A 27,520-nucleotide genomic window follows, 5' to 3' on the forward strand; every position below is an offset into this window, starting at 1 on the left:
CGCCTCCAGGGGACAGGTGCTGGGTCCCACTGTGTGTGATCCTTTGGCAATGAACTGTAGATGCCTATGATGCCACAAAGAACATCCAGCCATGTGTGTAGCATGTGCAAGGTACTGGGTACAATCCCTGGTATAGAAAAAGTCAGATGCCTTTTGGCCCATTTACTATTTCCCTTTGTCTGCACGTGATGTCATTGACTTTGTCTGAACTTCCGCATGTGGGGAGCTCAGCTTCACTTTCCATAACTGTTTCTTAGAAGCAGTACAGAGCTAACAGGTATTTTCAGTCAGTTGAAGGTCATCACAACAGCAAGACGAACACATTCTGTTTTCTGCAAATGTTTCATTAACTGACAGGTCAAGGAATGGAACCAGTTAAGAATCTTCTACATTTCATTCTGAATAAACCTGAGTTCATTAGTTCCATCCAGATTTGCTTCAGAATAAACAACTCAATGTAATATTTGGCCTTTCTATGACACTTCTCACATCACACCTCTCCTTAGGTGCTGGTGTCCTAAATGCATATTAATGACTTGATAGTGACTAGGTGTCAGCATCAGCATCAGGTGCATACTAAGCATCAGGTACAGATACAGGTCCTCCCTTCAAGATGCATAATGGAGCATTTGACTCCAAGAAGCTGAGAGATTCTCTGCCACACTTTAGTTGGCCTGGCTCAGGATGTCTTGTTCATGACAGTACCTGCAGATGCTTCCCCTGCATCGTCCCAGGCCTCCCCACAGTCCCCTGTAGAATCTGCTCAGACTCTCCAGCTGTTTGGTTCATTCTCTTTGTTCCTCTCTAGACTAGAAGTTCCTTGAGATTTTCTTACTTCTTCATACAGAGTGTCTGGAATCTTTTAGAATCTTGGGAAATATTTTTCAAACGACTACATAAATGAGTAAATGACAAATTCAATAATCAATTTAAAGGAAAAGCATAAATTCAATCATTTTTCATACCTTTATTGTTCCATAATTTTCCATTTTTCTAAAATCACAATTTATGACTTGACAATATTTCCCCAGGAATCTGTACCAGTCCACATTTGCAATGGGATTCTGAATGCTCTTGCCCTTTAGAAGACTAAATCAAGCACACAGAAAACTCTGTTGCTTGCGCTCAAGTATCAGATTAGTACTTCAGCCTTTAAAATGTATAGGTTTTTTGTTTGTTTGTTTTATTAATCTAATAGTTTTCAAAAGGCTTGCCAATTTACTACTTTCTTTTGGTCTTATTGAATATGAATTAGTGTTTAAGGATTATTTTGACTCTTAAATTATCAACACAATTAAAGCTGCAGAGATTCCAAGAACAATTACTTTATAAAGAATCAATCACTCACACTTCCCAAACCACCGACTCAGTTCATAGTGTCTATGAGATCTGAGGGTTTTGTCTCCTGCAATCATATACATCCCATGTGTTTCTTTTTGAAGTTTGATACCCAGGAAGATGAGAAATTACTTCAAGCAACAGAGAAATTTCAAGCTGAATGTGCCTTAAAATTCCCCCATCGTCAGTGCCTCACAACAGTGACTGACATGAATGGGAAAGCAGTCTTTATTACGCGTTATCTCAAGCCTCTAAACCCTCCACAGGAGCTCCTTAATGTCTACCCCAACAACCCACAGGCCACTGCGGTGAGTCTGCTATAGCCAATCAGTGTTGTTAAAAAAATGATTTAAAATTTCAATGTACTGCCAGGCATCTCATAATACTCAAGAAACTAAGTACACAAACATCATCAGGGATCAAAGTAGTGATTCAAACTGTTTTACTGCAATGAGGACTTCTTTTATTTGGGAAATCTGAAAATGCCAAAGATGATGATAATCCTTGGTTTGTACTTTCCATAGATAATTGAGTGCTCACTATATATCCTTGGTTTTATATATTAGGTACAGAAAAATTAACATATGAAACTTTCAAAATCTTACATAAACGTAATTTAATTGTGCATTAGGCCATACCAAAATAACTACTCAGTATCTACTTAATGCAATAAGCATCATTGAATTAAAAATAACAGCAGTTGAGTAGTATATATTTTCAATATATAGCACATCCTATGAACTCAAACTGATACACTAAATAGATATGAACCATACATACACTGGCTTCAAAATTCCATACCCACCATAAGACTCACCATTACGTGGACTATGAGCTATATATACATTAAGCCAATTTTACATGAATACTATAACCCATAACTAGTCTGAGACTATGGATAGTAAAGGGAGCAACTGTTTCTAAGTTTTTAATATGGTGTGACACACACACACACACATACACACATATATATATATACAGAGAGAAAGAGAGAGAGAGAAAGAGAGAGAGAGATGTCTTCACTGTATATAATCAATTTCTATAGAAAATCAAATAGGAAGTTGTGAATTGCTGGTTGCTTCCAGGCCTCAGGAATTGCTCTACCACTGAGCTCCATCCTTAGTGCCCACAACAGTGATTTGTGTTCTGCTTAGCATTGTAAATGTGCATAAACTTCTTCCGGGAAAGACTGTTTAGAATGGATAAACAAAATATTTCAAATATTATTAAAGTTATGGCTATGATAGAACTAAGAGAAAAGAAATCAAAAAGAAAGCAAGAATGCACTAGAGTGAGAACCTGAAATAGTGTTTAATCGCAGGTTGTCTGGTAACTCATGAGGACTAGACCTGAGTATTGATGAGCCACGATGCTGAGGGAAGGACAAACAAACCATGGAGATACAGCAGACAGGCAATTCCAAAATATCACCCAAAAGGTTATCTAACCCAGTTGCTAATATTTTCTTTTGAGCCATCTTGAACTGGGACTCCACAGTTCACATAGCTCTCAGCATTACTGTCTTCCAAGGTGGCCCATTAAACTCTGCATATAGTACTCAAGCACTTTTCTAGTTCAAACTCTCAAAGTCTTCCACATCTGTCCAAAAACCCCACATGGGCAGATCTGTAACACAATAGCCCAATTCCTATTACCAACTGACTTAGCTTTTATATTGGTATGATAAAACATGACCAAGACAACTTATAAAAGAGTTTGGGGGTTTATGGGTTCAGAAGGTTAAAGTCCATGATGGTAGAATATAGGCCTGCTGGAGGAACAGCTGAGAGCTCATATCATGATCCATACATAACTAGGAAGGAGGGGGGAGGGAGGGAGGGGAAGGGAGAGGGAGAGGAAGAGAGAGGTGGGGAGAGAGAGAGAGAAAGAGAGAGAGAGAGAGAGAGAGAGAGAGAGAGAGAGAGAGAGCAAGCAAGCGAGCACTGAGAATGGCACAGTTATTTTGAAATCTCAAAGCCTGTCCCCAGTAACACAGCTCTAATCCTTTGTATACAGGGACCAAGTGCTCAAATATATGAGCCTGTGAGAGCCATTCTCACTGAAACCACCACATATGAGTTTCAAAAATCAAACTCAGGCCATTAAGCTCAAACAGCAAGTGTGCTTACCAGCTGAGCCATCTCACTGGACCCCAAACATCCAAATTCTTAAAATGGAATTCACAGAAGTATTAATATGGAAAGCCGGTAACATATAATTATCCTCCTTAGAGATGAATAAATTGTGAATTATACTACAATGACCAGACGTGACTCCAATATTCTGTCCCCTCCTAAAACAAACCAGTGTCCAGTGGAGGAATGGCTGCTTTCAGGACTGTACTAAGAGAAATACAGTATAAAATGATGTTACAAAGTCTTGTGTGCCAACAAACAAGGAAATAAACATGAGAATGAAGTGAGGGAGATAAGGACGTTTCAAAGGGATAGAGCCAGCATCACTGTAAGATAATACAAACCCTTCTGCACGGCCTTAGGAGGAGATGAAGATATTAATGTATTTAGTAAGCGTCTTGTGATGCAGCTTTCTGGTTTCCTGGAAGTTATTTGTAAAGTTAATTTTCTTTACACAGGAGCTGGTAGCTCGGTATGTGTCCTTGATCCCGTTCTTGCCCGACAGTGTTTCGTTTGCTGGAGTCTGTGACCTGTGGAGCACATCTGATGTGAGTCTTCTGTCCCTGCAGCTTTACGGCCTTAACTGCACATTAGCTAAGTGGCTTGCATAATCTTCAACTGCATCATTCATGAGTTATTATAAAATCTACTTGGCCATCTGTTAGCAGGATGAGCTAAATTCTGAAATAGTTTTCTTCCTGGTTCAATTCTGTCAAACTTCAGAAGTTAAGGAAAATAGGACTGGGGATATAATTCAGTAGTAAATGCTTGCCTAGCAGGTGCAAGGATATGGGCTGACCCTCAGCAACCCCTCCCTCCCACAAAAGTATTTTGAAGAGTTATTTACACAGAGACTGAAATTAGCATTTCACCTATCTTAATTCTGAACTGTCCTAATATTACATTAATAATATCACAACTTTGTTTAGAAATGGTCTCAATCTCATGCTACAATAAGAAATTGTATATTAGCTGGGCAGTGGTGGCACACGCCTTTAATCCCAGCACTTGGGAGGCAGAGGCAGGTGGATTTCTGAGTTTGAGGCCAGCCTGGTCTACAGAGTGAGTTCCAGGACAGCCAGGGTTACACAGAGAAACCTTGTCTTGAAAAACCAAAAAAAAAAAAAAAAAAAAAAAAAAAAAAAAAAAGAAAGAAAGAAAAAGAAATTGTATATTTCTCAATTTGTGGGCTTCCTAAGGTATATATCATGTTAAGTATATTCACTGTGTATTTCTTACTCAGTACCACATACATTGGACTGACTCCTGGAACACTGGTGATATACAGCAGAGCAAACCTACAGCACCACAGGTGTTTAATATGATTCTAGATTTCAGGTTGTCTGAGGTCTCCATAAAATTTAACATAATATATTTTCTTTGATGGAATGTCCCAAATCGAAAAAAATAAAGGCATACTTTAACTTTTTTGCTCCCAGTTACATTTTGGCAACCTCAGTCTAGACATTTTTAGACGTACAGATTTTAAAGCCAGGAGGGATCTCTTTTTCCAGAGGATACATGAAAATAAAGACGAGCATAACAGAAGAACAGAGCTAGACTAGGTGCCCACCTCAGAGGTGATACTACCTCATCTTGCCTCCACCTCCTCATCTGTAAAGCTGGATAAGAAGAGGATGGCCCTCAGACACTGCTCTGGGATGAATCCACCAATGTAATGCACTTTTAAATGTTTAAGCCCTCAGATACTCATTGAAGTGGGAGCAGGGAAAGCTACTGTTTCTATCCTCTCTAATCATATTGATGCTAGATATACACACCATCAGCATCAATGTTAAAGAAAGCATGATGTCCTCTAAAGAATCAGCACAGACACAAAATTAGGGAAAGTTTGAAAAATGTCGAGACTTTAAGGCACTAGTCTCAACTACCACACTACATTTTGCTTATGATCCTCATGTGATGGGACATGCATGCCTTTAACCCCAGTACTTGGGGGAAGGGGACTGAGGTGGGATGATTGCCAGTTCAGGGCCAGCCTGGGCTGTATATATAGCAAGTGTCAGACCACTCTGAATCACAAGGCAAATAAAATCCTGCATGGTCAATCCAGAATGAAAGAGTCAATATAACAGTTTGTCTGATTTTCTTTTTCTTTCTTACAGCAATTCCTTGATCTCCTGGCAGGGGATGAAGAAGAGCATGCAGTACTACTATGCAATTACTTTCTGTTCCTGGGTAAGAAGGCATGGCTGGTGATGGGCAATGCGATTCCTGAGGTACGGCCATTTAGGGTGCTATTAACAAGAGTACAGTTATCTATCTAGATACTTTTCATGGGCAGGGTTCATTTTCATGACAGTCCTTTGAATTGCTAGGGAAGTGGCAGAGAAACAACAGGCAGGCAGAACCACAATGGATACTACATGGAGTGGTGGTATCTATTAACAGCATACTCAGAGCCCTGTACTTCAGACTATTTTGGCAAACCTGAACATTGTACCACTGACAGTCCCTATTTAGTGGTCCTTTTAATATGCACCATACTTCATCCATGTTCCCCAGTCTCATTCCCTTGGTAATATCACACTATGGGGTGTAAGGAACTCTCTCCATTTACCCTATTTCTTTCACTGCTGCCAATTTGGGAGGAAGTGGGGAACACACCAATTAAACACATTAAAAGGAATGTTCTGCTGTTTTGTCAACTTGTTATTAATGTAAAGACTTGGTGACTCCCAGTGTATTCCCTACCCCACCACAAATACTAACAGTTGGGGCACAGTGAGTGATTCTGGGTCCAAGGTTAAATGCTCACTGGATGCTGCGGCTCTTCTAAAAGAGAAGAAGCCATGATGCTCTTGGGTCCGTGGCCCTTGAGTTACCACCTAGGACAAGGACAAGGCAAGGCAAGCAAGGCAAGGGGCTGTGTTCTAGCTTCAGTGACCCTCAGCAAATTATGTCACAACTCCAAGGTTATGAGTGAATACCAGGTGAAATCATGCATCAGCAATAAATGACTGCTCACTGAAAAAAAAGAATCCACAATAAATGACTATCCCGAGTAGGGAGCAAGTGTCCTTCATCTCAACAGCTGGTTCCGAATCTGTGTTTATGTACCTATGTGTATCAAAGGTAGGTGACAATAAAGGACCCGAGAAAGTATTCTGGCCTTCTGAATGCTCGAATGGCAATGTTACCATCCCTGGAAAGGGTCCCACTAACAGAGTTCTTCAGCAAGCCTTCACATATACCGAATGAGTAACGCAATACTAGCTTTGATAACTGCATTGTGCTAGGATCAAATCCAAGACTTTTTAAACATATTTCTGATATTAAATACATTAGCTATCAAATTTAGAAAGCAAAGGTTTCTAAATGGAGTTGTTCTAGGGGCTGGAGAGATGGATCCACATTTAAGAATGCTTACTGCTCTCACAGAGGCCCCAAGTTCAGTTCTCAGCAGCCATGTTGTAGAACTCACAGCCTATAAATCATGCTCCAGGGGATCTGTCGCCCTCCTGTAACTCCTCAGGCAGACACACACACACACACACACACATACACACACACACACACGTAAAACATAATCATTTTTGTAAAATAATTCTATAAATTACTATGACCTTATTTTATAATTAATTGGAAAATATTTGAATAGCTATTTATTTTCAGGGTCCTACTGCCTATGTGCTAACTTGGGAGAAAAATTATTATTTAATATGGAATCCCTGCAGTGGACATTGTTATGGACAATTTGATACATTCTGCCCCTTGAAAAGTGTGGGCTGTTTAATTGGTACTGATAATGTGAGTATTACCATTTTCTCTTAAATATAGTTGTTTTCTAAGCTGACCAATTTATTTAAATATTTTACAGAGGTGAAGACCGTATAAATATGAGTATTTAAATAAACATATATATAAATATAAATAAGTTGGCAAAATTGGTAGAAATGTCTACTTCAACTAGTCCTAAATTAAACTTGGTTTAGTCACTTGACCTTCAGAAGAGTACAGAAATTAAAAAAAAGAAAAAATCTAAAGTATTTAGATTCAGGATTCAATTTCTATCCTGGCTCTGCCTGTCCACAACAGAGCTTACAATGCTTTCTGTCAAAGCAAATTTCTCACTAGAAAAGATTCTGTTTCACTTTTTAAAAAGTACATTGTGTGTGTGTATGCATGCATGCATGTGTATGTGGAAAAAAACAACCAAAAATATAACTTATTATATGTAATTGATGGTAAAATTCAGAGAAATTTCAATAGAAAACTGTAGCCTGTGTGAATCTTTTACCTCATTCACTGACTCCCCCTATATCATACATAGACACATATCTGTGTACATATCTGCTAACATATATCCTAATGTACTTTTTTTTTAGATTTGGTTTAATATTCAATACCATGATTCACCACTAAGGATAAATTTTGATGTCACAAAGCCCAAACTATGGAAATCTTTTTTTTCACGAAGTCTTCCATATCCTGGCCTGTCCAGTATTCAGGTAATTCTATTAATACCCAAATGTGAAAAAAGAGATACGAAATCTTTATACAAAGTAAGTACATATTTGTTGGCCCTCAAGTCTATGCCTGGTTATTTAGCTTACTAGATTTACACATAAGATTTAAAACATTAGTTTTCAAATGATAAAAATTTACATGAAGAAACATACACTCACAAATATGAAAAACTGGTATATATATTTTAAACATATTTGAAAATTTTAATATAGGAACTATAAGACTTAAACAGAATCATAAAATACAGCTAAGCTTTTTTTTTTAAAGATTTATTTTATTTATTTTATATGTATGAGTACACTGTAGCTGTACAGATGGCCGTGAGCTATCATATGTGTGACTGCTAGGAATTTAACTCAGGACCTCTGCCGGCCCCACTTGCTCCGGCATAATTCACTGTAGCTATCTTCAGACGCACCAGAAGAGGGCGTCAGATCTCATTACGGGTGGTTGTGAGACACCATGTGGTTGCTGGGATCCGAACTCAGGACCTTTGGGAGAGCAGTCAGTGCTCTTAACTGCTGAGCCATCTCGCCAGCCCACAGCTAAGCTTTTATAATGTTAAGTCACTAAATTAATTTCTTGACTGTGAAGGATGAAATTAAATTACAGGCCAAATCCACTCATAAGATTAACTTCAGAGTCTGACAAGTAAATTCCAATCTGCAAGCATGGATATTATTTATTAAACATGCTTGGACACACACAAACACCTAAGTTTGTAATATAATATACCCTTTTACCAAAGCACAACCCTTTCAAACCAGTTTTACCCTGCCCACAAGAAATTCTCACCTGTGACAAAGTTGTATATATGAGTTTTCACAGGAATTCGATTTGAAATACCCTAAGAATTGGAACAATAGGGGCCGAATTATACTACATGGTGTAATACTTTGCAGTAGTCAAGTGAATGCCTTAATGAATCTTAAAACTGTAAAAGTAAGCTATTAGCTCTAATATAATGTAAAGGGAGAAAAAGTTGTACATAAAAATAAATCTCAAATTTTGAAAACATGCAGACTCCCTAGGAATAGAGTTCTGAAGTAAAACTCTGAAACAATGCATTTAGGTCATGTTATCTTTCCTAACTACAGTGTAACCAATGCAGGGTTTGTTTATGGCCATATACTGATGCCCATTGCTTGTGAAGTGCTTGGCAACAGAGAGTCCTCGACCTTAGATGAATCAGAGATGATCTGAAGAGAACTTCAGTTCACGGTTACTTGTGTGGGCAAAAGTTAAGGGTAATGCAACTGAGAAGGAGTAACAGAGCACTGTAATTTATGACACTTCCTGTACCCTTGGCTCTACATTCCTTGGCATCTGAGACCGCATTTTCCTATTCAGCCTCAAATTTCAGTACTTAAAGCGGGGGGCGGGGGGGGGGGGCAGAAATAATAACTCGTAGGTTAATAGTATTTGCTCCTCTTGCAGAGGACTTAGGTTCAGTTCCAGCACACATATAGCAGCTTACAACCTATGTAGCTACAACGCTAAGGGGCTAAGGGCTTCCTCTGACCTCTGTGGAATTTCAAATAAACTTAACAATGAAAGAAATGCCTATTCAAATTACATTTGTGTGCTTACAAAACTTTCTCTTTTATAGCCTGAAGAGCTAATCTACCAACACACAGACAAAGCAGCAGCTGCTGAACTGCAAGACAGGTAACAAATACCCATAAATCTACAAGCAACTCATCCCTAGAAGCACAGTAACAAACTTTAGACTCTCAGCTTGGATCAATAGGAAATGATCAGGGTGTTTGTCTGCAGACAGATGTGATGACTAAACCCCATGGCTCACATGAAGGAAGTGTCAGCCTAAACATGTCGTATGACACACAGGGGTGAACATTAGTAACATGTAGTTCTCCAAAGACTAACTCAGGTTAAAGCTTAACATCCTGTAATTATGAATCTTGTTGCACACATAATAATCCTCAGCTTACATATGCTTCTTATCTCCAATTAGTGGTTTGTAGGACTTCATCAGTCTGTGAAGCTAGCCCAGAGAGAAGGCTGGTTAAAGCCTGTGAGGCTTTGTAGGTGCACTAATGCTGTAAAACTGAACTTAGTCTGCGTTTCACAAATATGGGAGCTGAGGTTTAGAGTGGTCCACGTGCTTGGTAAGTGTTACAGTGGGCTCCCAACACCAGACAGACCAGTTCGGTTTCCAAGTCTTGGCTTCATTCCCACTGAATCACATTGTGTGAAGAACAGTTGGTCAAATTGCACAAGATTAGAGACATATTTGAGACACTATTGCTAGGAACACCAATTTATTTCCAATTTCTCCATAAAGCCTTTGTATGGGATCCCCATCTAGAGTAGTAGTCCTCAGCCTTCCCAATGCTGTGACCCTTTAATACAGTTTCTCATGCTGAGGTGACCCCAACCCTAAAATTATTTTCATTGCTATTTCATAACAGTAATTTTGCTGTTAGAATCATAATGTAAATGTTTTCTGGTGGTCTTAGGTGACCTGTCAAAGTGTCATTTAATCCCCAAAGGGGTCACAACCCATAGGCTGAGAACTGCTGCTCTAGGGGAACCAATCTACTACAATCTTGATTTATCTAATGGCTTCAGCATGCTACTGATGGACCCACTGATTCCTTCATTTTTAAAGGGTTTGTCGGTCCATCCATGAGTTCTTACTTAGTCCATCCTAAAACCCAAAGATTACATATTCAGTGCTAAGAAAGCGAAGCTACGGCTTCTGAGCAATGGGAAGCTGTGAGGTTCTCTCAGCCTGTGCTTAAGATGGCCAAGTGGCTTTAGAATCAGCAAGTGTTTAACTTGAATGTCACCGTCCTTGCCTTGCTCAAGTCACTTATCCTATTTGTAAAATTATAATAACCCCTACAACAAAGCATTATTGTTGGGGATCATTCAAAATGTATAAAGGACAACTAGTACTGTGGCTAACAATGGCTTAGCAAATGGTAGATTTTCTTCATTCTTCGTTTATACTTTATAGCCTATAAACTCAGTGCAATGACAGTTGGCATTTTAAAGGCAATTTTTAAAAACAACTGTTATAAATAACTAGGTTACAGAAATTAGTATAAGGCACTACAAGCTTTATAGATATTTAAGATTCCCAACATAATAAAAACCTTATGTCTGGGTCTAATTATATTACCAACTAATAGAAAGATAAAATGTTTTAGAAATATGTCTTACAGAATGTATTCAATTTAGCTAGCCCTGTGTCATCATAAGCATTGTATTCCTGTTTATCTTGTGTTGATTTCTTGTTGTAATGCATATAATTTCGAGAACAAGGAGCATCCTAAGTAACTGCTAATATGCCCAGAATACCACCAGTAAAAAATGCATTCAAGCATTCACTGGAACCTCATACTGCATACAAATTTTATACTTTCAACATGGGAAATGTTAAATAACAAAAAAATAAAACTTTTTTATGAATAGAATTGAAAAAATACTAAAAGAAAAAATCATGGACTGGAGGCCACGCCACTTGACCCGGTGGAATAGGTACTGCACCTCCACCCTGCGCCACTTCTTGCCTCTGCTGGAAAGAAGTCAAGGAGAAGATATAGAAGATGACCACAGGGCAGAGCTGCTGAAACAGCTGGGGGACTACAGGGTAAGCATGCATGTGGCAGTGACCAGTGCCTCTTCTCATCCTCAAACAGCGAGTTACCCAGTCATAACTTAGGGGAATCAAACTACCTACACAGACACCTGGGCACATGTGAGGTGAGGGACCATACACCAAAAAAATGTGACAGAGCATTTTAAAACTCAATAAAACCCTATGAAAAACAACACTTTCTATGAGATGTCACCTACACTAATAAATAAAAAACACGGCTAAAGTATTAAACTAAACTATACATAAAAGTAAAAATAAACACTTTTGGTTAAGTTTTGAGGGATTGATTTTTTTTGTCTTGTTTTTTAATTTGTTTTTCAAGACAAGGTTTCTCTTGTGTAGCTCTGGCTGTCCTGAAACTCTGTGGACAAGGCTTTCCTTGAACTCACAGAGATCCTCCTGCCTATTCTCTCCTGAGTACTGGCATTAAAGGCATGGGTCACCACCACCAGGCTAAGGGTATGATTTTATAATGACTGATTTTTCATTAAAAGTTCTAATAAACCACATATACTGTCTATAACCTGTTGGTTCATCCTATATGTTGTGTACTATACTATAATTAAAAAAAGGAATTTCATAATTAGTGCAGTATAATAAAAGTATGAAAGCCAAAATGGATGAGTCACTGAGTAAAATGCAGTTAACTCATCATCAAAATGTATTCAGTTGTCATAGTAAACCTCAGCAGTGTTCCAGTTCTCTGCTGGTCTTCCCACTTTGACCTCCACGTGGTGATATTGTCAGGCACGCTTCATTCATAAAAACAAATGCTAGAACAAGTCCAAGCATGTATTTGCCCACACTGCCCAAAGCAAATCACTGCATCTGTGTGACTATCTGTAGCGAGTATCCAGAGACTCACTATGACTACATGCCCGACCTGTAAACTAATTTTTATGCCTGGGGTAGAATACACTGCTTAGCTTTACCTGGTCTTTGGAAGTGCATGGGCCATGTGCATACTAAGGGCTAAGAGAGATAGGAACAATAAATAACTGGTCACACTATGAATATGCTTGTAACTAAAACAAAAAATAGTAAATCTTCCCTTTTTTTGTTAACATAGAAAACAAAACAACCTCATGATCCTAAAGGCTTAATATTAAGAATTGTTATTTACATAAGAAAGATTTACTTCAAACTTTACTCATGAGTACAAATATGTTCTTTCTCCTCAGTTCTCTGGATTTCCTCTTCACATGCCTTATTCTGAAGTGAAGCCTTTGATTGAAGCTGTGTATAGCACTGGAGTACATAACATTGACCTTCCTAATGTTGAGTTTGCTCTAGCTGTATATATCCACCCTTATCCCAAAAACGTTTTGTCTGTTTGGATCTATGTTGCTTCTCTTGTACGGAATAGGTAATTTTTCAATGTGCTTTTTATATCACCTACAGAGTATTGGTATATACATTTTAAATTTTAATGGAATCAAAACATTTTGAAGTTATGAAATAAAATCATCTGTCTAAAACTGTTTTAGTCTGTCTCCTCGTAACACTACCTATGATCACTAGCCTCCAGCCTTTTACACTTGTTTGTCTGGAGTACACTTCACTTCCTTCTGTCCAGCAGAATGACAACAACTCCAAGACCTAGTACGTTAACTCTTTGCAACTTGTCTAGAGGAAGAACAACTCTGCAGCATCAAATTTTGTGAATGCTGGGTGATCTCATAAAATTAATGGTACTTTACAAAAAAAACAAGGCAAGCACTTACACACTGGCACAGCCTTGAAAATAATATAGTGCTAGGGTGAGCAAAGAACTATCTATGTCAAGAGGGATTTAAAAAGGAAAACAGCTAAGGCATGGCTTTGCCTGAAAATCCATGCCGTATCTTACACCCTTGCCCCTTGAAACTCTCATCCCTAGGATGAAGTATTTGAAGTTAAAAGTTTTGAAGAGGTGATTAGGTCATGAAGGTAGAGCTTCTACAAGATTTTTACTGTGACTTTTTACTGGTTTTTAGTACAAGTCCAAACCAACACTTAGGTGCATGCACCAGGAAACCCCCGCACCCTACTCCTCCCTGTACGTGCAAACACACCCTCAGCGGGGGGGGGGGGGGGGGGGGGGGGGGGGGGGGGGGGCGGTGCGGAATTCTTTTCTGTCTTTAGGCAAAATCTCCAGGGTCTTCCCCTAACATATCTGATCTATATCACTTTGGAAGGATCCAAAGCCCTTTCTTCTTTCCTATTAACTTCAGGCCTGCTCCATTTTCTGTATTCTGGGTTACTGTGGAGAGTCTGAGCTTGGAGATACTGGGATCCCCTGCTGTGCAAAGAGACAAGCTGCTTAAGAAAGCAGAGAAAGACTAATCACATGTTTTATTCTCATGATTTTTCCCCCTATGTCAGCACAAATAATCAAATTGTGTGCTGTAGTTTCTATTTATCAAGTATTAAAATGAAGCCTTAATTTGTATATTGATATATGGATATATACATATATCAGAACTTTCTATTACTTATGATATTTAGACATTTTTTAAATATAATTTTGATTTCAAAATTAAAAGTAAAATATACACGTGACTATTAATTCCTTCTCAGGCTTTCAAGTTACTATTGCCTTAACATAAAAAACAACATTAATTGGTTATTGTCTATATTTCTATATTTAATGTTCCTAATCAGTTTAAAACATTATGAAATTGACTATTATAGTCAAGCATTTAAGACATTCTGTCAACAATTTGATGTTACTCATATTTCTGAAATAATTTATAATTTTCAGACAATATTTACTCAATGTGCACTTCGCACTTTGAGAATTTGATTTTTTATTAAAGGAGGGGAAATAAGCACTCCACTCCAAAGCTACCTCTAAAAGCATTTCATTTTTTAATTATTTTGAAAAATATTTCATTTTTTGCCTGTTTTAAGGCATGCCTCACTTTTTGCTTGTTTTAAGAGGCATATTTTGTTAGTTATGGAATCCTTAATATTCATCATGCCATCCTTCATATGGCATGAGTAAAGATTACAATTGGTTATTAATCAATTAACCCATAAAAGGATAGCTGTCTTTCACCTGCTCAAACAAGGAGCAAAAATTCATCCTTAAATGATCTGTGCACCTTGCACAATTCATACAAGCGTCTTCATAATACTAAAATTTTGGTTGTAAGATTCATATATTGCAGAATATACAGTTCTGGCAAGATTCATCCTAGGGACACTGAAATGGCCTGCTGTTCTATGCTATTTACAGAGACAAGCTTCCAGAACAGCTTCAGGAATAGCTGCTGACTCCTGATGGACTCAGTTCATCCAGCCTTTCAGACAGATCCAGTCAAAACTTCAGTCAAGCCTCGAGCGCTCTAAACAGAGACTAGATAACAGATGCTAAAGCTAGCTTTCTTAAGTCTAACCAATTTTTCTAATTTTCTTAGCCCTCCTCACCCCTTTAAAAAAATGTGTTGCCCCAATTCAGCAGGAAAAAGTTGTGGAGAATCACCATTGTTGGGAAAGGAAGAAGATGCAGGTTTGAGAGCTGTAGAAGACAGAGTTCCAATCATGTAAGAACAGGGGAAGAGTGGCCCCAGCACCCTACCCCAATTGGGTCTAGGGTAGCAAATACGGAATATAGATTTTACTAAGTAATAACTCAAGAGTATCAGAGTATCAGTAGTATCAATTACAAAACCTCAAGTGAATTGAAACTAAACATATAGGGTCATGTTAAACTATCCCCTTATATTAAGAATGACAAACAAGAAAATATATACATTAAAAAAAAAAACTCCCATTACTTACAATTTCAGGAAGACAGCTGTTCAAAATTATTAAATATCCAAGACTACAGAAAAAAAATCTCCCTATAAGCTGCACTGTTTCCTGATTACCTAAGGGATAGGCTTTCGTCTTATCTTGATGAGCCAAGACCATTGTTAATTGTGTAATTTCAGGTTGATAACGGGAATATGAAGTAAACATTTACATGAGACTCATTCCTAGGGAATTATCAGTTTGTTTTCTCAAAATGGTACATGTTATCAACTTTACAAAAAAAAAAAAAAACCTTTATTACACATTGTGAGAGATAAAAACACAGTAACTACAGTAGATCTTACAAAACTTTGAAACTGACTTGACTCCATACTCCATTTCTTTTCACATTCTCAGAGAATGAGACACTATTTTTCTTGTATACAAATTTACTAGAGGAAGCTAATTTTAGTGTGCACAAAGACACTGTGACTTCATCAGAGCCGTAGGACTCAAAATCTTAAGATTAGCTACTTTTACATGTGTTCAGCCCTATGTCAAATTTTTAGGGTTCGGTTCAGTTTTCAAATGATAACAGTAATTCATTCTTCAAACTGAAAACACCTGACAGCAAGATAATACTTCAAAGAGAATGCCAGTAGATACACCAGAGTGCTTAACTCCTATGTCAGGAGAACTGCAATGGAATGTTCCAGAGTTCCTCCATGTTCGCATTAAATAATTCCTGCTTCATCTTCGGACTCACTGAAACAGTTTTACACTAGCCTGAACTGAAACCTGCTCCTTGCAGTTCTATCTTCTCAGCTCTGTTCCTTTCCAAACAGACAGAAAATACAACCACAAAGAAGCTGACTCAGGGTTACTTCCTCCTACCACCGCTTTGTTTGCACTTAAGGGGAAGGAGAAGGAAGGGAACGGGGAGCACTATTTTTTCCTCATGACAAATAATTACAATTAGCTTTAAAAGAAAATTTAACTCAGTAATATTTAGTACCTAAAACTGTTCAATGTGTCAGGATCATAATTTCACAACCAACCCAAAACCAAAACATTTGGTAAAACATTTGGATTGAGATTTAAAATAAAATCACAACACAAAAGATACTGCTTGGTAAAGTTCTCAAAGTAGATTTTATTTATACATTTCTTCAAACAATTGTGGAATTTTTAAAAACCCTTCTCGAATTCAACAGTTTAGGGACAGCAGTGGAAGCAGGTGTCTACAGCAAGTAGAAATAGACTGCTGTTTTGCTGGCTCACTGAGCCAGCACCAAGAGGCCAATTTATTCTATAATTTTAAAGAATCTCACGTCTACGTGTGTTTTTGAATTGGCCCCTGAGAATTGTTCAAATAAAGAAAACATTAGGGGAAAAGAGGTTCATTTCTAAAATGTTCAGTCTTTGAAAATAAACTTCAGAAATGTGTATTTGAAAGGATCTGCAAAACTTAGTACAGTGTTTACACATAAGAGAACCAATAAACCCCATTGACTAAAATGCAAATAATCTAAAAATACTTTAAATAGCATGGTATTAGTGATATTTTTTAAAGCATTTCATTTAAAAGAAACCAGAAAGACTGTTCTTACTCTAACAAAAATCCTAATACTTTTCTAAAACAAAAACATATTTTGCGAGGGAAAACAACATCGTACAATTCACTGCTAAATTAAATTTCTGAGATTGTAAGAAATGGGGCCAAACAAGACACACCCAAAATGGGTTGTTAACACAAGAAATGTGCTATAAGTAAAGTGCATGAAAGGAAGCCTGCTCAGCTAAATGAAGTAGACAAAGATCAGAAGTCAAGGGTCATTCGCCAGAGCGGCAGCAGGCTCGAAAACCACACTGCAAATTCTGGCATCCGCTGGCGGTGTCAGCATGAGGACCTGCATGAAAGTAAACAACATGTGAGGGAGGAATTTCTTGGAGACCATGCAAAAACAGTTCTGCCTATGACTCTAATCTGTGTTTTACTAGCACTTCATTGACATCACACAAGTAAAATCTTACAGCACATGCATTAAAAATTCAGACACAAATTGCCAATGGCTGTCTGATTCCATCTAAAATATCCTCCATGGAAGAAGAAACATAATAAAATTCCCCAAGAATCTTAGAAACCAAGGAAAAAAGGAGGCAATCCACAGAAACAAGACTTCTTTGAGCATCCTTCCTAGAAACATAATTAAGATAAAAATAAAACCTATCTGAACTGTGTCAGCCAAAGAATACAGCAATTAACAATTAGAATAAATGTCATATTCAAAGGTTAAAACAATATACTATATATAGACACATCCTCAATGAATGTTCCATACTCTGAGTGTTTGTAGATCTCTCAACAAAAACAAAAGATAGCTTTAGATGAAAATTTGTCCCAAAACTAAATGCAAAACAAGTGTTTAATTAAACATCTAGAACATAAAACTGTGATTCACTTACAATAATAAACCACTTATGGAATAACTGGAATTTTAGACCAGCTGTCCTATACTACTACCCAGACACTAGATAAAAGATCTAATTTTATTCAGGAACATAACTGGAAATTAGAAAAGTAACAAAAATTGCACAAAGTTAGAGAATGTTCTGAATAAAATGATTTTCATAAGGAGAAACAAACATAGAGGGTTGTTTCTAGCATTTCAAAGACTCAATGTAGCTAGTACACTGAATTAATAAGGCGCAGCTCTTTACACTTCACTGGGAAACCAAAGCTTGCAAGTATGATACACAAGAACAATACAAATGAGAAGCCATGAAGCAGCAGACCATCTCTACAGAACATAGCTAATGAAGTTAACACGCATTAGCCCTCAGTGCGTCCCTGCTTAACTGAGGCTCCATCCGCATCACACTGCTTCATAGGAGCTGCAGCATGCTGCAGAAGGTGACTATGCTCACACCCAGAGACAGTAATTACAACACTTGCAACTAACATTTAGACTACATGTATCACCAGAAGTACGTTTCCTTTTATCCCAAGACAGCACATATGAAAAAGAAAATGAAGAATTTCTTAGGATAAAGTCACTAAAATATAATGCTCATATATTTCACTATATAACAAACTATCTTTAAGAAAAAAAATACTGAATTTTAATCAATTGGGAAAGACTGACATGCCTGGGATTAGCTTCAAATAAGGGAAATGGACATGACATACAATATGGAAATGGGCAAGTATGAACTTAAAAAGACTGAACTCAGATTTTAGACTGTTGACACGGATGATACATATTTGTAGGTTTTAAAAGTACCTGATAGAACTGGAGTACTAAAGGCCAATTTTTATTTATAATCAAAATCTTCTATTTTTAATTGTTATATGCCAAATATTTAAAATTCGCAACACCATATAAAGCAGCATTTTCTGGACAAAATAGGACATAAAGCTAAAATGAAAAAGATTTAGTATATCTTTGTAGTAGTTAGAAATACCTTGGTAAAGAATCCTAAACTTTAACATTCCTCTCCCACTGGCAGTCTTTAACCAAGTTTTCCTTGTACATATTTCCAGCTTCCCCACGCACCAATCAATCCTCACCCATCCTCTTGCTAAGCTTGGTTCCACCCATCACGTATTACTGCTTCAACAAACACCTGATACCATTCTGTAAAACCCAAGTACTGCCTCACATCATCTCTCTACCCACCCCTTGAGCCTTAATCTAATTAATGCTTAGACTGCTAAATCTTAACAAAATGTACCTAACTCTAATTTATGAGTACATAATTCTATTCTCAGCAACTGTTGAAGACATGAAAAATTTAATTTTCCAAATAAAAGACCATACAGTCTATATTCATACAACACACACACATTTTTGTTTGCTTGTCTCTCTGTTTTAAGAGACAAGATCTTATGTCTTCCATGCTGGCTGCAAAGGTCTAGGTTAATCTTTGTACCTCAGCTTCCCAAGTAGCTGGACTACACAACTCCATATACCCTGCCTACACACATGCCCTTTACTTTCAGTGACAGAAAGGTAAAGAAGGAATATTATACTAAATTCCACGGTGGCCTAGGAAAACAGCCAAAGCCAGAGCATCAAAGAAAAGTGCACAACTAGTTTTTAAGGGAAATGGTAAAGGGCTCAATGAAACATGTGGTCAAGGACACTATTCTCCCACGTGACACAATTCAAAGCATACTTCCCTATGCACATTTGACGTCTTGCTAACAAATTTCTACCTCACTGTTGAAAAAAAGGAGTCCAACAGTTATTTTATATCAGGCTAAATTATAGTAAGAATATAGGAAATTAAAGAGTAAAATGTCGTAACTGTTAAAGCAAAGAATCCTTTTTTATATTTAGATGAAAAAAGCTACAAAAGAAGTTAATTCTATTATAAAATGACACGTTTTTTCTTGGTTTTAAGTATATATTGCTCATGCTGTGAGTATGTCTGCACTTACCTTCACTTACCTTTAATTCCTTTTTTAACTTAAATTAGAAACATAAGAGAGCAAATCATCTGAGACTGTCACCTTCAGAACTATGAGCTAATCTACCTTAACTGCTAAATTATGCACAAACTGAAACGCAAAGCAGCACAAGAAAGTTACTCACTAACATTGTTCAAATGTTCTTCAGAGCTCTAAACTATGCCGTATAACAACTATATTAATGATAAAGATTTGTGTAAATAGTACGGCTTAAGAAACCTCACATATCCAAATCAAGTAACAATTTAAAAATCATGGAGACTCATTCAGAAGAATCAGAATGTGTGTTTGGCATCAGAGCTTGGTACATTGTCTTGTTCAACATAGTACTGGAAGAGCTGATGGTTAGCATCTTTCCCAATGCCTCTGTCAGCACTTAGGAGACTGTGTTTTGTTTACAATCTAGTCTACAAGTAATGCTTATCAGCATAAAGTTCTTTTTTATTAGCATTACGTTCTTTTACTAACAATGTGGTAATTATGTAGATTTTCTTTTAACAAAATATATTTTAAATGAAATGCTACTTTCAAATATGTATGCTTCCTCATTACTCTGAATTAACCATGTACTAGATTATGACTATTTTCAGGAATAAAAATGAGGGCTTCTAAACCCTCACCAAGTATTTCTGTGCAAGCTGAGTATTTTTGAAGAAAACTATGTCAATGGTGTCACCAGTGGGTACAATTCCAGCATCATCTAAATTGTATATTCTTTTACAAAGAAGGCTGACTCTAAGTACTGCTTTAAAGCAACTACCTATACTTCTAGAAAATGCATTATATGTAAACTTTAAAGTATTTCCATTTCTTCCAAATCATGCTCTATCAGGTTAAGAAAGGAAATTTCAAATTGTATTATTTGAAGTACTATAATAGCTTTCAAACCTTTAAAAAAAAATCAGATTTCTCAAAAGTTTCTACTGAAATTAGAAATAAAAAAATTTGCATTCAACAGAGGAGTAAATAACGCCTTTGGGATGCTAATATTATATATTCAAAAGAGATTAAGATAAAAATAATATTGAGAAAGCACAAAAGATTTTAAGCACTTAAATTTTTCATCTAAATATTTTCCAATAAGTTTAAAAGCACTTTAGTACAAAGTAGGCAAATAAAACTGAACTAAAATTTAGTATTTCCCACAAAAATACCTGTATCTATTAAGCAAAACAAAGTACATTATGAAATTTGTTTCCAAACATAACCTATACTAAAATTATATAGGCAACTAGAATGTAACATACAAATAAAATAGCTTCATTAAAATTACATATTAATTAGTCTTCAAATGAATCCTGTAAGCCTTAGGAGGCTTTGCTTTTAAAAGCTGTATTTATTTTTAATTCTTTCAAATTGCATAGACACGTAGGTGGGTAGACATACATATGAATGCATTGGACACAGAAGTCAGAACAGGTGTTGGATCCCCTGGAGCCAGAGTTACAGGCAGTTGTGGTCTGCCACATGTATCTATTAGGAACCAAACTCTGGTCCTTTGTAATAGCATTATGGGGTCATCCACTTAACCACTGAGTCACCTGTCCAGTCCCCCATGGCTTTATTTTTAACAGTAAGCAAAAACTTCCATTCATGAACATATTTTGTTTTTATTTGTTCAGCTGGATTTTAAAAAGTTCATTCATTCTTCCACTGCTTGGTTACACTGCTATCAAGAGAAAGAAAATATAGGCTCTACCAAGTTGCTTTTGTTATAAACACGTCAACTCTTCCAGCTCAGAGCTCCTGTCTTCTCAATTATTGTAAGAGAAATCTAATTTCGAAGCAATAGAAAACTTAACTTCTCTGCATTCTAAAATATTCTTCTCTCTTGTTTCCCTGAACCTTGTCAATTGATCTCCCAGGGATAAACTCTGTTCTTCCCTCTCAATTGAGAATGAATTGGGCTCTCAAAAACCAAAACTGTACAGTATAAATAAAAGATAGGTAAATAAGAGAATGAAGCTATTTAAATTGTTTCCAGTTACAAACACAGGATGATTTTTTTCTGTTTATTAATAATTGAAGAGCAGTTTTATTGTGCTTCTGAAAAATTCAGTTTCTGCTACATGAGATCAAATGCCCCGAAGTGCAACAAACATAATTCGAAAATGCATGTTCCAACAGGCTCAATGAAGAACAGAATAGACTTTTGAAAAAAGAGGAAAAAAAGGGGGGAAAGAGGAATGTTTAACTAGTGCTGTGTGTGTGTGTGTGTGTGTGTGTGTGTGTGTGTATTTGTCTGTGTGTCTGTAGAGGTTAAGATGAGGTCTCATATAGCCCAAGATGAACTTGAAATAAAGAATATTCTTGGATTACTGACACTACCTCCAGAGTCCTGAAACCAAGCCACTGCTCTTGGTTTATATGGTGCTGGGGCTTGAACCCAGAGCTTCACTGATGCTGGGCAATCACTCTTCCAACTAGCTACATTACATCCCTAAGCCCTACTTTGTGACTTTCACATCAGTTCAGGAATCCACTTATGAAACAGTGTAGAAATTTGTCGTGCCTGTGACATCTCATCTTTTCTTAATACTACATTGTCTTCACTCCTCAGTCTGGAGGACACAGTATTCCTGAGGAGTTCATATGTTCATAGTCTTCCTTTGTTACCTACCACACTAAATAAAGCAGTGCTGTGAGAAAAAAAAAAGATCCTGTCATTCCTGAGAAATCACTGTATCTAGAGAATCAAGTCGTTAATGGGTAAATACCAGAACACTACACTGGAATTCCCAAAATCTTAGAATAATCTTAGTGTTTCTATAATAATTTGTCATTTTAAGTGACTTAAACTCTTACATGCTTAAAAACCTGGTACAATGGATAAGAAACTTACCTTCACAAAGTAAAAATGTATGGTATTTTGCTTTTATTAAACAACCAAATTATTTTAATTTTATTAAACTTAAAGGACTAAACCTGAAAGTGTGACAATTTGTGCAACCTGGAATCTGGAATGCAAATAAAAACTATAAAAAAATTATTAGAACTTCAAAAATCTTAAATAAGTTCTTCAAAGGATCTCACTGTTAAAAGGCATTACCGTTAATGTTGTCACAGTAGTAAAAGTATTCGTCATTTAGGGAAGGACATGCTGAGACCAAATCCTGCAGGCCTGCACCAGTTACAGTCAGACAGCCAGAGAGATTCAGGTGCTCCAAGTAAGGCAGCCCTCCTCCCAGAGTCAGAACCCTGCAAAAGAAATACTGTGACAGTCAGAAAATTGGAACCTTTGGCATTTTTAATATTGCTAATGGCCCACTAGTATTTTACATACCTCTCAAGTTGGCAATAAATTAGGAATTTTTATAAAACACTGATAATTGACTCATTCTTAGGCAGAAATACATCTGACTCCAAAAAATATTCTACATTTTTCCTGAAGACTCCAATAAACAAGCATATGACACTTTCCTTTATAAAAACATTATAGTAACTTAACTCTCACACAAAGAAACACTGAGGCCTACAGTTGTACTGTTCAACAAGCTATCTAAGAGAATAAAAATAATCAAAGAAACATTACTGAAATCTGAAGCCTAATTACCAGTTTTCCCCATAACCTAGCAAGGGAGGGGGGAACATGCAGCTTCTGGCAGGGGAGGGAACTGAGCCACACAGGGATGAAGGGCGAAAGCCCACTGCAGATCCACTTCATCAACCTGATCAGACTTCAGGGAATTGAAGGCCAGGCAGTTCACTGTTGGCATATTGAAAGCAAAGGATAACTTGGGAAAGGGTTCCCAGGTAACATCAGTCCAATTCCAGGCACACAATAACGCTTCCAGTGTGACTACATAGAAACTGTATTACAAAGTTCATGTGACCATGAAGGGTGGTTCTATAGCTAAAAGGCCTAGAATCTAATGTGGTTTCTAACCTATAGCAAATACATGTACCTCCCCTAAGGATGGATTACAGTCTAGGGAGGAAAGTCTAGGCTAATTATTCTGGGGAATTTAAGTGAGGTCTGCCTCTAGAACAAAAACAGCAAGGTCACCAGGTCATTAACAAAATCCACTCCGGGCTTTCTGGATGGGATGCAGGTATCTGATTATTATCTCCTCAACTGAGAGATACTCCTGCATGATTAACATTCTGTAAGTACTAGGATTCTATATCCCCAACAACCTAAGAATTCCTCTCCTGGGTATGCCAAGAATAAAACTGAGACTGTCAAGTTTCTATTAAAATGATAATTAAAGGAATATTAAAACATCAAAAAATGAGATAACGATATAGAAGAGATAAATTAAAAAATATACCAAATTTAGTTTTTAAAATAAATGCAATTATACTAAATTAGGAACCAATGTAAGAAGTAAGCTATTGCAGAGATAAGAACAAACTATGAATTCTGGTTTTTTTTTTTTTTTGAAACATTCTTGCCAGACAGTACTGACTAACCTAGAGGTCACTGTATAAAACAGGTTGACAGTGAACAGATATTCTCCATTTACTACTTCCTAAGAGCTGGGATTACAGGCATATGCCACACCTGGCCAGGACTACAGGAATTATCGATACTCAAAGAGAATATTGAATGGTAAAGATTAAAAAGGGCATGTTTTAAATCTATTTTATCTTACAGTCTAATTTTAAAAGATTTTTTCCCACCACTTTTCCATCTCTATAGACCTCAGGTTAACAATGGTTCAGGTTAACCACATAGTTCAGAATCTATGTGGTTTGATGTGAAGGAGGGAATTTTTTTTTTTTTTTTTTTTTTTAAGACAGGGACTACAGTTCAAGCTGACCTTGAACTCATACACCCAAGGATGGTCTGGAATTCAAAATTCTTTTGCCCAAGCCTCCTAAGTGCTGGAATTAACTGGCCCAAGGAAAGTTTTTAATAGGAAGGAAATACTTAAAATTCAATAATTCATAAAGTCTAACTAAGACCTTGAGCAGCTCACAATAAAAATGTACCTTTCAAAGAGGAATCTGCAAGCTCAAATTGTGTCTGAATGAAATGTAAAATGTTACAAATGTACCTATTATCTGCCATTTGTTCAGTCACTGGTTTTATTGGCTCTTAGTAGAAAAACAAACAACCATAAATACAAACAAGCAATTACAATACTATATGACAAATACTCTTCTAAGAAGACACAGAAAGGTCGTGAAAGATCAGAAAATGTTTCTCATTCTAGCATGGCATATGTATGAAAGAAATGATGAACAAAATTTAGCCATTAGTACTATGTTACAAAGAGAAAACACAAAAAGACAAAAGAAGCACAGTAACATAGAGAAGGAGAAAACAGCTGTTTTGAGCTTACATGTACATATGTATGTGCAAGTATGCCTGAGTGTGTGTGTGTGTGTGTGTGTGTGTGTGTGTGTACATGTCTTCTGAGGGCAATGATGAGAATAAGAAAAAGTAAAGAGATATCAAAAGTGAAAATAGTGTCTTCAGCCAAAGGCAGTATGACCTAATGAAAGACTGAAGTATGATAACTAACATACAGCAAGGAAATATATTCTAAAAAGACCTCTCTCATCTTGTGACAAATGCCCAGAGATGCCAAACACAAGCCGAAATAACAAAAAACAAATGAATAATAAACAAATTCTGTCCTTAAACAGGGAAAGAAACATTTAAACAATAAAGCATACAAAAAGAAGAAAAAGCTACAGAAGCATGTACAAGTTATAGAACTGATGCAAACAACAGTGACTCAAAGGGGCTAGTTTTTTTGTTTGTTTTGTTTTTGTTTTTCAAGATAAAATTTGTTTAACCTTGGCTGTCCTAGAACTTGTTCTATACATCAGGCTGGCCTTGAATTTATAAAGATCCGCCAGCCTCTGCCTCCCAAGTGCTAGGAGTTAAGGCATGTGTCACCACCTCCTGGCAAAAGGGAAGATTATTAAGGAATAAAACAAAGAGCCAAATTCAACAATTTATAACTCAAACTATATAGTGCCCAACCAAAAACTATTAAATAGTAAAAGAGTCTGAGAGAAAAAATTATTAGGCAATAGAAACATACAGCAATACCCAGCAAAACTCTCAATTACCATAAACAGAGAAAACAAGGTATTCCATGACAAAACCAAATTTATACAATATCTTTCCACAAATCCAGGGATAAATAGATGGAAAACTCCAACACAAGGAGTGAAACTACACCCTAGAAAAGCCAAGAAAGTAATCTTTTAACAAACCCACACAAAAATAATTCCAACACAACAAAAATAACAGGCAGTAACAATCACTTTTCCTTAATATCTCTTAATACAAAAATTAATTTTACCAACAAATCCTAACCAGTTGAAATTCAAAAATATGAGGAATTAGAAATTTGTTGACTATCATCCAGTCAGTGGTCTCTCTGATTTGGTTATTGGAGAAATAGGTCCAATATTGTATAACCCATATATACTTTCTGCTTGTTTGTACGTGACAGTGTCTTGCTGTGCACCACATAATGGTCTTGAGATCATGCTTCTCCTATCTCAGCCTCTCTATTAGTAGGACTGTTTATTTGATGTTCTTACACTATACTATGGTTTTCAGAACAGCTTACATATTTCAAAATTATTTATACAGCCAGAAGAAACATAGACAATTAACTTGGGAGGTGGCTTGTAAGAGAACGGCAAAGAATGAGACTGAATGCTTTGCTTGGCGTTTGTAATTATTGTATAATTTTGAAGAGGAGGAACTTATAAGTTACTATTTTTCTGAGATGAATGCTTTTCAAAATCATCACAGCCAATGAACCAGTCTTATCCACACCTAATGCCTATGCCACCCTCCAAGCAGAACCATTGTTCACTGAAACAGTTGTGAATGACTTCATGGATAGACCATCTTAATACACACACCATTTCTTAAATGAATGTAACCTGCTCCCTGTGGGCTGAGAATGATTAACACTCACTAAAGTCAAATAGCTTTGACCATAGCAGGCAATCTGTTTCCAAATAATCATGCCTACAATTCATTCCTTGACGCAGCAGAACTGTCAACTCTCAGCTTAGCTACTATGGAGGTAAAATCCTTTGGTGTTGTGAGGGTCATTGAAGTACAGCTTTATTACAATGAACTCCAATGTCTAAAAACTGTTCTTATTTTGGGTTTGTACCACAGAAAGAGCCAAGATCTTAAAGCTCTACTAAAAACAAAACAAAACAAACAAACAAAGAGACTTTATCTTTTTTTGTTCATTTAATAACATGTCTACCATTTTTATGATTGGTATAAAAATATATATTGTGTTGAAGATAACAAAAAATAGACATTAATATTTAAATATATATCCTCATGTTACCTATTCCAAAGAAAGATTTAGACCCATATTATCATTTTATATTTATTGATTAAATTTATTATTTGTCTTTTCATTAAAAAAAAATCTATAAAGAGAAAAAAAGTAGACTCCCTATGTTAACAAAACAATGTATAAAGCGAAACTTGGCTTTCTATCTTTGTGTCGCTGAAGAGAAACTAGGATAATATCACATTTTACAGTTCTGCTGAGAGCTAGACCAATCACGGCTTTCTCAGGGAACCTGGTCCTAAGACCTTGTGCAGGCTTTCCTCCCTGAGGAGCCTGGGAGACTGCTGTATATTCAGGTTCTGTCTGTCATGCTCTTGATATAGCACGCATCCCCTTGTATAGCACTGCCTGATTGGCCTCTCACTCACTTTGTCTCATTTTATGATAGTTTCTGCCAACTATTGTTCTCCTATAAATAGACCATGAGGTTCTCTACTTAATAAAC

General features: G+C 36.7%; 2 protein-coding genes across 4 annotated transcripts in view; one reads left to right on the forward strand and one right to left on the reverse strand.

Moving 5' to 3' along the window:
• Cc2d2a (coiled-coil and C2 domain containing 2A) overlaps nucleotides 1–13,070 on the forward strand; it is a 95,629-nt gene extending 82,559 nt beyond the window's left edge. For all 3 annotated transcript variants that reach the window (XM_031342130.1, XM_031342129.1, XM_031342131.1), the window contains 8 exons: nucleotides 1,443–1,646; nucleotides 3,932–4,021; nucleotides 5,600–5,713; nucleotides 7,110–7,244; nucleotides 7,823–7,945; nucleotides 9,574–9,632; nucleotides 11,406–11,583; nucleotides 12,774–13,070. In XM_031342130.1, coding sequence (XP_031197990.1) covers nucleotides 1,443–1,646; nucleotides 3,932–4,021; nucleotides 5,600–5,713; nucleotides 7,110–7,244; nucleotides 7,823–7,945; nucleotides 9,574–9,632; nucleotides 11,406–11,583; nucleotides 12,774–12,962 — 1,092 coding nt within the window. In that variant the 3' untranslated portion in view covers nucleotides 12,963–13,070. The remainder of the gene's footprint in view (nucleotides 1–1,442; nucleotides 1,647–3,931; nucleotides 4,022–5,599; nucleotides 5,714–7,109; nucleotides 7,245–7,822; nucleotides 7,946–9,573; nucleotides 9,633–11,405; nucleotides 11,584–12,773) is intronic.
• Nucleotides 13,071–16,435: 3,365 nt separating this feature from the next.
• The window catches only part of Fbxl5 (F-box and leucine rich repeat protein 5), a 40,474-nt gene continuing 29,389 nt past the window's right edge, over nucleotides 16,436–27,520 (reverse strand). Inside the window, exons 10-11 of the mRNA XM_031342132.1 lie at nucleotides 22,833–22,981; nucleotides 16,436–17,219 (exon numbers count right to left, since the gene is read on the reverse strand). Coding sequence (XP_031197992.1) covers nucleotides 17,143–17,219; nucleotides 22,833–22,981 — 226 coding nt within the window. The 3' untranslated portion in view covers nucleotides 16,436–17,142. The remainder of the gene's footprint in view (nucleotides 17,220–22,832; nucleotides 22,982–27,520) is intronic.

This window comes from Mastomys coucha, unplaced genomic scaffold, assembly GCF_008632895.1.
Source record: "Mastomys coucha isolate ucsf_1 unplaced genomic scaffold, UCSF_Mcou_1 pScaffold22, whole genome shotgun sequence".
NCBI classification, from domain to species: domain Eukaryota; kingdom Metazoa; phylum Chordata; class Mammalia; order Rodentia; family Muridae; genus Mastomys; species Mastomys coucha.